Genomic DNA, 10,371 nt, shown 5'->3' with positions numbered 1-10,371 from the left:
CTATGAATTAAGTAATGAGTTGCATTGGAAGAGTTTTGAGTCACAGGGGTACTTAACCTGGTCCCTCCCAATCCACCATTGAACAACAGGAGAGGGGCTGCTATGGCATTCTGTTAACTCAAATAGCAAGCATGCACAGACCACATGATACTTATGCAAACATTGGAGTTCATAGCAAAAGGATTTGAGTATAGGAGCAGGGAGGTTCTACTGCAGTTGTACAGGGTCTTGGTGAGACCACACCTGGAGTATTGCGTACAGTTTTGGTCTCCAAATCTGAGGAAGGACATTATTGCCATAGAGGGAGTGCAGAGAAGGTTCACCAGACTGATTCCTGGGATGTCAGGACTGTCTTATGAAGAAAGACTGGATAGACTTGGTTTATACTCTCTAGAATTTAGGAGATTGAGAGGGGATCTTATAGAAACTTACAAAATTCTTAAGGGGTTGGACAGGCTAGATGCAGGAAGATTGCTCCCGATGTTGGGGAAGTCCAGGACAAGGGGTCACAGCTTAAGGATAAGGGGGAAATCCTTTAAAACCGAGATGAGAAGAACTTTTTTCACACAGAGAGTGGTGAATCTCTGGAACTCCCTGCCACAGAGGGTAGTCGAGGCCAGTTCATTGGCTATATTTAAGAGGGAGTTAGATGTGGCCCTTGTGGCTAAGGGGATCAGAGGGTATGGAGAGAAGGCAGGTACGGGATACTGAGTTGGATGATCAGCCATGATCATATTGAATGGCGGTGCAGGCTCGAAGGGCCGAATGGCCTACTCCTGCACCTAATTTCTATGTTTCTATGTTAAGGTGGAAGGGGGAAAATATTAAAAATGTGTGGGGTGAGTTTTTTACCCATAGAGTGGTGGGTGCCTGGACCAGACTGCCAGAGGTGGTGGGCTGAATGGCCTAGTTCTGTTTCTAAACTTATGGATTTCATTGGTAAGTCAGTGGTGTGGAAAGTTGGTAGCTTCAAACTGCTGGGCGGTAACATCTTGAATGGTCTGAGCTGAGTACAGCACATAGACGCCATCAATGTTATTACTTTTTTTTTAGAAGTTTAATGAGATTTGGCATGTCACTGAATACGCTAAGAAACTTCTTCAGATGTGTTCAATTTTGGTCGCCAAGTTATAGGAAAGATGTTGTCAATCTGGAAAGGGTGCAGAGAAGATTGATGAGGATGTTGCCAGGACTTGAGGGCTTGAGCTATAGGCTGGGGATGAGCAGGCTTGAACTTTATTCCTTGGAGAGCAGGAGGATGAGGGGTGATCTGGTTGGCTGGTTAGCACGCAACAAAAGCATTTCACTGTACCTCACTGTGACAATAAACTAAGCTAAACTCAATTAAACTGGACAGAGGTGCACAAAATCGTACAGATGCACAAAGTCTTTTGCACAGAGCAGGGGAATCGAGAACCCGGGGTTTAAGGTGAGGGGGGAAGATTTAATAGGGACCTGAGGGGTAAAGATTTTACACAAAGGGTCGAGGATGAATGAGATGGAGGTAGTTCAGGCAGGTACTATTGTAATGCTTAAGAAACATTTAGACGGGTACATGGATCGGACAGGTTTAGAAGGATATGGGCCGTGGGCAGACATATGGGACTAGTTGGTCAGCTTGGGCAAGTCGGGCGGAAGTGCTTGTTCTCCATGCTGTATGACTCTATTACTCTATGAGATGAGTTGGATAACGTATCCTGACTGGTTCCATCATGGATTGTGAAGGCAACTCCAATAGGAAGATGCTGAAGAGAGTTCTGGACATAACCTGGACCATCACGAGCACAACCCACCCCAAAATTGCAGAATTCTATGCATCATTTATGTTTTTGTATGTTTTTCTGAGTCTGTGTGCCTGTGAAGCTGCTGTAAGCACCATTAATAAAGCACCATTGATCCATTGAAGCAAGACTTGCATTATGCCTGTACCTCATCTTCCTTGTGCATGACAATAAACAATAAACTCAACTCTGCTTAAACGCTAAACCTAAACGAGGATGGTTTGAATGATGCACATTAATTATTTTAAAGACGGAGGAGAAAAAAATCTTACTGCATTACTTTGGGCGGAGTCTTTATCAAACCACCCTACATACAAGGATGTTGCCAGCACTGGAGTGTCTGAGCTATAGGGAGAGGTTGAGTACCCTGGGACTCTATCCCTTGGAGTGCAGGAGGATGAGGGGTCATCTTTTAGAGGTGTATTAAATCATGAGGAATAGATCGGGTAGATGCACAAAGTCCCTTGCCCAGAGTAGGTGAATCCAGGATCAGAGGACATAAGTTTAAAATGAAGGGGAAAATATTTAATAAGAATCTGAGGGGTCATATTTTCACACAAAAGTATGGATGTATGGAACAAGCTGCCAGAAGACGTGATTGAGGCAGGGACTATCCGTACAGTTTAGAAACAGTTAGACAGGTACATGGATAGGACAGGTTTGGAGGGATATGGACCAAAGGCAGGCAGTTGGGACTAGTGTAGTTGGGACATGTTGTGGGCAAGTTGGTCTGAAGGCGCCTGTTTCCACACAGTATCACTCGACGACTCTATAACATTTCAATGTTACAGACATGTTAGTGACTGATCAGAACTGTTTTGAACAAAAGTCCAAATTTTCAGTTCTACTTGAATGTTATTCTGGTGCAATGTGAAATCCGGCGGGTTGTTGCTTTATCAGCTGCCTCAGTATTCAGAATGATGGCTTTCAGTGAGTTTCTGTTCGGATACATTTAAAAGCATACGTGGAAAATATACATTTAAAAAAATACATGGAAAAAGAGTGGGTTTTGACCAGGGCAACGCCCCTTCCTGATTTCGTCGGATTGAAATGGTATTTATAGACCAATAATTCTGGTTGATGCGTAATTTTCAGGCAATGTCATATTTTAGTTGACCAGTGACTCGCGGATGAGGAGTTGTTTGGCAGAGACACAGTCGCAGAGTCTGGGGGGTGGGTGGTGTTTTAGTGATATTCCGGACGGATCTGATGTGCGAAGTCTCCCGTACTCGTGAATCACTCTTCGCCGATTCATGAGCGCAAAGCGACGCTTTTCCTCTGCGCTCACTCGCTGCAGAAACTCGGCGGAGAGCAGAGAAGCGAAAGAGTGGGAGCAACAACAACAAAAATAACTCCCAAGAGAAGATGGGATTAATTCTGCCCGGTATCGACCCAAGAGGGACTCAATCGGACAAGTCCTAAAGAAAGGAACTGTTTCAAGGCGGGATTCTTGAGCGGGGAGAGAAAAAATCTCAGCAATAGTTGGCAACAAAGTCTGATATTACGCTGGGAACTCCCAGGATTTCGCCAACAACATTTGATTCCAAAAACCTGGATATACACAACGCAAATATGATTTTGTTCCGCCTCTGCTGGCTGGCACTTTCTTTTCATATAACAGGTAAAGTGCTCCAGAAATTAATAAGTAACGGTATGATTTTGTTTTTAATTGCGTTTTAGGGAAATGTACATTTATCTAATTCTTTCTTTTTAAAAGACAGACTAATTTTATATTCGCTCAGATTGGTTTAAAATAATTTGGGATATTTACAAAGATTCTAATTTCCTAACCGCAAGCGTGTCTCTTTCAAGGAGTGTTAACAAATTAAAATCTTGCAACAAGTCGCTCGCAACCCCAGGCAATACCATCTGCTCTCTGGGATCCTAGCTGTTGAAAACTGGAAAAGCAGAGTTTGAGAGAGACTTTATTTGGAAATATTTCACCCGGAGAAAAACAAAACAAAAAGAGCAGACTCTGTGTGTGTGTGTGCATGCTTTGTTTTCTTTCAAGTATAATGAATAATTAACGTATTATTAATTAATACATGAATAATGTTAATTATTTTTGTAAGATTGCCAGAACCCAGGTACCGGAGGGAAATGCTCCCTCTATAGGTGATCACTGGAGGCGGCAGGCACAGTGGGACATGTGCGCTCTCAGTACATTTTGTTGCCCACTTTCCTGCAAGGTGTTTATACTTCAGTTCAATAAAGCAAGACCACTGCACTCAGGGGGACGCTTTTGACTGCAAACTTATTTGAGCATGCCTGCTCATTTGGGCAACAAATAGTTATTTATAGCAACCGTGACCAAACTCTCCACTTAGAGAAAATACATTTGATTTCAGAATTAAGGGACATAAGTTTAGGGGTAACATGAGGGGGAACTTCTTTACTCAGAGAGTGGTAGCTGTGTGGAATGAGCTTCCTGTGGAAGTGGTGGAGGCAGGTTCGATTTTATCATTTAAAAAATAAATTGGATAGGTATATGGACGGGAAAGGAATGGAGGGTTATGGTCTGAGTGCAGGTAGATGGGACTAGGGGAGAATAAGTGTTCGGCATGGACTAGAAGGGCAGAGATGGCCTGTTTCCGTGCTGTAATTGTTATCTGGTTATCTGGTTATATGGTTAAATTAAAATCAGAGTCGAGACACAAGGAACTGCAGATGGATGCTGGTTTTCAAAACACACACACACACACACACGCACACACACACACACTAAGAGTACTGGAGTAACTCAGCATCCCTGGAGGACATGTTTGGGGATGGGACCCTTCTTCACATAGACAATAGTAGGGGGGAGAAAACTGGAAAAGAGGGGGGGGGGTCTGGGAAAGAACCTGGCAAGTGATGGGTGGATAAAAGTGAGGGGGGGGTGATAGCAGATGGGTGGGCACACACAGGAAATTAAAAGAAGAGAAAAGGATGTAAGATAAGATGAGAAGAGGAGTGAAATGTGAACCCAGTGGAAGGGATACAGGTTGGGGAAGGAAAGGGGGGGGGGGGGGTTGGTGGTGGTTGGAGGTGGGCTGGATAATGGGAGAAATGGGTGTTCATCCAGGTGGGACACAGGGAAGAAGGGGGGAAGAAAGTGGGTGTGCATTGTCTAACATTGGTGATTTCATTCTTCATTCTGTCTTCATTCCGAGTCGACTAGTTTATATTGGCACTGCGAGCCACGGCAGATACCAGCATGAGTTTCCTTTCTCTTTAATCTTCTAATATTTCTGACTACATTCATCCCCTCTGCTGTATTCATACTCTGTCCACCCCTGTACAGCAGGTAGCATCACCATCCAGGTCATTCAATCTCTCCTGGTGTCTGCCTGATCACAGACATTAACTGAAAATTAAAAGAAAGCTGCAGATGCTGGAAACATACAGCAAGTCAGGCAGCATCAGTGGCAGGAGAAACAGGACTATTAATGTTCAGGTCTGAGATCCATCACCAGACCTTACCTCCCGTTCCCTCCAAACCCCTCCATTTCTCTGCAACCTTTCCTCCATTCCATTGAGAAATAATTGACTTGGAGCATTAGCTTTCCTTCTTGCTTCGCGAATGCTGCCAGAATCCTCGAGTAGTTTTCGCATTGCTTTTGTGAAGACTATATCTTGGCTTGCTAGGACTACAATATTGATCAGGATTGATTGGGTACTATCTGACTGGTGCCCACTCAAATTTCTACATTTTTGACCAGCTTGGAAATATTTTAAAGCATTTTCTCACCTCTCAATTAAACATAGAAGTGTGGGTTGTGATTCCATTGTTGGTGAGCCCTATGCACCAGTCCAACAGTGCCTAAATCAACCAGGCTCAATATTGTGCTCTTAACAAAACAAGACAGGGTCTTCACAAAAGCAATGCCATAAGTACTGGGCACTTCTAGCAGCATTTGTGAAGAAAGATCAAGGATAATGTTGCTAATTTTTAAATGGGCTGCGATTCCACTGTTGGTTAACCTTGGCATATTAACTGTGGTGAAATGTCTGGGTGTGTCCACCATATGGAATGGCAAAAATTCCCAGAGAATGGTTCCTACTTGGGTAGATTCCTCTTGGAGTCCAGTAAGGCACCACCAACTTCCACAAATTCCAGGCAGGAGAATGAGAGGGAAAGATAGATCAGCCAAGATTGAAAAGAAGGGTCTCGACCCGAAATGTCACCCATTCCTTCCCTCCAGAGATGCTGCCTGCGCTGAGTTACTGCAGCTTTTTGTGTCTATCAGCGGAGTAGACTCGTTGGGCCGAATGGCCTAATACTGCTCCTAGACCTTATGAACTTATCTGTCTCTGTTTTTCTTTAGATGGTGAGAAACCAGATAATATTATCACACAGGGGTTTTGGAGTAAAGCAGAAAGTAAATGTGGGTTCTGCAAGTGCATAGGATGGCAAAGGAGAGGTTGGACTTTATGGTGACTTAAGACAAGAGTAAGGAAGTTTTGCTGAACAAGTCTTTGGTGAGATTGCACATCAAGTGCTGTTTATAGTTGAGATCTCCAACACTTACAGTATAAAGGTCATGCTTGTTTTGGATACATATTAGACTGATTTCTTTGAGAGGGGATTATCCTGTGGAATCAGAATCAGAAACAGATTTTATTCGCAAAGTATGTTTTGCAACATACGAGGAATTTCACTGGCCAGGTCAGTCATACAATTAAAAGCAACAGACTCAAAAACACATTTTAACATGAACATCCACCACAGTGACTCCTACACATTCCTCACTGTGATGGAAGGCGAAATAAAGTTCAAGTCTCTTCCTTTGCTCTTCCTCGGTCGGGGGCCTCGAGCCCTCCGTTAATGGGACGGTCTTGGCTCCCGTAGCCGGCGGCGTTCGGGCCCTCTGCGTCGAGGCGTTCAGCTCCTGCATCAGGGGGATGTCAGCTCTCCCACGCTGGGCGATCAAACCTCGCGTCGGAGCTGGTCGAACCTTCTGCGGCGTTGGAGCTCCCGACTAGCCTCTCCCGAGACTGCGAGCCCTTGATGTTGATTCCGGGATGGTCACGGTGGGAGTGATCCCAGGCAAGGGATCCGTTGCTATGCTAACTCCTGCGATGGGGCTCACGGCAATCCGAGGAGGCTTTCATCTCCATTGATGGAAGGCCGTAGAGCCCGGAGAATGTGATCCGAAATTTGATCACATCTCCGGGAAGGTAGGAACCTGAAAAAAAGTTTCTCCCGATGAGAAGGATCTTGGTTTCCAAGTCTACAACTCCATGAAAACGGCAACACAAGTAGTTAAAGTAGTAAAGAAGATACTTTTTTGGTACGCATACCTTGTTGGGTCATTGATTATGTTTTCTGTAGCATCAGAGGCTGAGAGAAGTGATAAAAGTTGATTAAATGATAAGAGGCATAGATAAGGTGCTGTTCTTCCAATTTGCTTTTGGCCTCACTCTGACAATGAAGGAATGTATCAGGTAGATGCCCAGAGTAGGTGAATCGAGGACCAGAGGACATAGGTTTAAGGTAAAGGGGAAAAGATTTAATAGGAATCTTAGGGGTAACCTTTTCACTCAAAGGGTGGTGGGTGTATGGAACAAGCTGCTAGAGGAGGTGGTTGAGGCAGGGACTATCCCAACATTTAAGAAACAGTTAGACAGGTACATGGATAGGACAAGTTTGTAGGGACCAAACGCGGGCAGGTGGGACTAGTGTAGCTGAGACATGTTGGTCAGTGTGGGCAAGTTGAGCCGAAGGACCTGTTTCCATACTGTATCACTCTACGACTGGGATAATGTAGACAGAATATTTTCCCCTAGGATGGAACTGTCAAATACTAAAGGGCATAGCTTTAAGATCAGAGGAGGGAATGTTTAAATGAGACGTATGAAACAAGTTTTTTACCCAGAGAGTGGTGGTCACCTAAAGCGTGCTGCCAGAGGTGGTGGGGAAAGCAGACACAATAGTGGTGTTTAAGAAGCTATTAGTAAAACACATGGATATGGATCATGTGCAGGGAGAAGGGATTATTGTATTTAGCATCATGTTCGACATAGACAACTTGGGTCGAAGCGCCTGTTCCTGTGCTGTACTGTGAAATGTTGTTGATGTGGATATGAGGAAGAGTGGGTGAATAGAGGGCAAAAATGAAGCATGTGATCTAAATGTCAGAGTAAGCAGGTACAGGGGTGGGATGTATGGGTTCGGGGCTTAAAGCAAACATCTGCTCCCATTACTTATATAACAAGATGTTAATGAAACCACACATCACATGGTTATTTGATTCCTATTTTTATAAACATTGAACCGTGTCGAAGTTTCCAAGAATGCTGAAGCATCGGCATTTCTGGCTATTTGCTGTTCTATATTGCATCAACCCCCCCCCGCCATACACTTTTCCCCAGCTACACCCGAAAGGATTTTGAGACTGTTTTTAGTACTTTGCAAGATCATAGGGGTTTGCATTATCTGATGCATATTCGGAGCCTCTATGCTGAATTATTCTACATCAATGCCTGAATACAAAAGCCCTCAAACCATTTCATTAAAAAAAAAGGTTTTATAAAACTATTCCCCCAAGCCTTTCTGTACTGTAAACCACACAATAACAAACCAATTGGATGTTATCTCAGCCCCTGAGCATTTTTTACCCAGTCAGTCACTCACTCAAGTTGGCACTTTAATAATTTCTCAATAATGCTGTGCTAATTTTAAACCACTGGTATTGTAAAAAGATCAATTGTGCTACAGATACCAGTGCAACGTTCATGAAATTTGATGAGACTAAAGTCAGAGTGCCTTTCGAGTAGGAAGGAACTGTATATGCTGGTTTAAACCGAAGATAGACACAAAAGGCTGGAGCAACTTAGTGGGACAGGCAGCATCTCTGAAGAGAAGGAATGGGTGACGTTTCGGGTCGGAGACCCTTCTTCATACTGAAAGTCACGGGTGCAATGAAGGTTCATTCAATCAGTTTCTTAGACCAATAGACTCCACGAGAAAGGACTGCTTAGAATGGGTGCTCAAAGTTCAGAATAAGACACACTTTTATTGAAATGTACACATTTTAATAGGAATCACGAGGAACTGCAGATGCTGGAATCTTAACAAAACACAATGTGCTGGTGGAACTCAGCAGATCAGCATTTGGGGAGGGATAACTCAGGAAACATTTCAGTTTTTTAATTTAGCCTAAAGATACACACTGAGTCCACTCCAACCCCTGACTACCCATCTCCCCCCCCCCCCCCCTATGTTATCCCACTTTATTATTCACTCCTTACACATTAAGAATGTGGACACTGGAGAAAAAAAAGGGTTAAAAAAAGGAAATTAACCCACATGTCTTTGGGATGCGGGAGGAAACTAGAGCACCCAGAAGAAATCCATGTGATCACAGGGAGAACATACAAACTGGTCAGGATTGAACCTGGGCCACTCGCACTGTGAAGTAACCGGTCTAATATTTGCACTATTGCAATGCCACGTCAGGAAACCTCCTTCCCTCACCAACAGCTCACCAAATGTGAAACCGACAGTCAGTTTGCAGGTAACTTAGTGCAAGCCTCTGTTTGTTTCCCTTCAAGGGAGAGACGCTTGACTTTGCTCACCAGCACTAAATGCACAAAGGGAGTGGAGGCCACAACTTGTCCATACTTCTCTCACTTCAGTTTCAATTAAATCAATGCAGCCAATTGCATGGAGATAAGTTCATAAGCGATAGGAGCAGAATTAGGCCATTCGGCCCATCAAGTCTACTCCACCATTCCATCATGACTGATCTATCTTTCTCTCTGAACCCCATTCTCCTCCTCATAACCCCTGACACCCGTACTGTGGTAGCCATTAACTCAGTATATTATAATCATAATTATCTGCCCGTAATTATGTGGGTGGGATTTTTTACGTAGTCTGGGGCGTGATCCATGGCTAGGGTTCTGGCAGACTCCCAAGTAGTTAGTTTAGTTTGATGAAGATCGTGGGAGAGACATAGTGTTCGACCATGCACGAGCATGACCACGAGTGTGGCTTGAAATGTACTTATATAAGTAGAAGCTTTTATGCATTATCTTAGTTTGTAATACTACAATAAAAAAACTATTCATCAAGAGACTGTTTTTGGAAGACGGCAATGAATGTTTCGTGGTGGGCTTGTGGGTGTGTATAGATTACCTTCTGATCCACGATCATCATTTAAAGTGACTATTGAGGCCTAAACCCATGAAAAGTTGTAAAAACTGTCACTATACGTACCAACCAAGAATCTGTCTTTCTCTGCCATAAAAATATCCATTGACTTGAGAGTAGAGTTTCTATTTCATAGAATTGGAGGAAGTAAAGAGAGCACAAAAGCAAATGACAATAACAAAATAACTCAAGTAAGCGCACAGTCTCTTGACCGGAATAGGGGAATTGAGAACCAGAGGACATCGGTCTACGGTGAGGGCGGAACCTGAGGGATAACCTATTTACACAAAGGGTGGTGGGTGTATGGTACGAGCTGCCAGAGGAGGTAGTTGAGGCAGGTACTAGCGCTACGTTTAAGAAACATTTAGACAGGTACATGGATAGGATAGGTTTACAGGGATGTGGGTCAAACGCAGGCAGGCGGGACTAGTATAAATGGGACATATTGGTCGG

At 43.8% G+C, this 10,371-nt stretch overlaps 1 protein-coding gene across 2 annotated transcripts in view; it reads left to right on the top strand.

Annotated features, from left to right (window-relative positions):
- Positions 1-2,886: 2,886 nt before the first annotated feature.
- The window catches only part of tie1 (tyrosine kinase with immunoglobulin like and EGF like domains 1), a 65,342-nt gene continuing 57,857 nt past the window's right edge, over positions 2,887-10,371 (top strand). For both annotated transcript variants that reach the window (XM_033028858.1, XM_033028857.1), the window contains exon 1: positions 2,887-3,402. In XM_033028858.1, the coding sequence (XP_032884749.1) occupies positions 3,354-3,402 (49 nt within the window). In that variant the 5' untranslated portion in view covers positions 2,887-3,353. The remainder of the gene's footprint in view (positions 3,403-10,371) is intronic.

The sequence above is a fragment of the Amblyraja radiata genome, chromosome 10 (genome assembly GCF_010909765.2).
Source record: "Amblyraja radiata isolate CabotCenter1 chromosome 10, sAmbRad1.1.pri, whole genome shotgun sequence".
Taxonomy (NCBI): Eukaryota; Metazoa; Chordata; class Chondrichthyes; order Rajiformes; family Rajidae; genus Amblyraja; species Amblyraja radiata.
The sequence above is the reverse complement of the archived record's forward strand: the minus strand, read 5'-3'. Positions and strand labels throughout refer to the sequence as shown.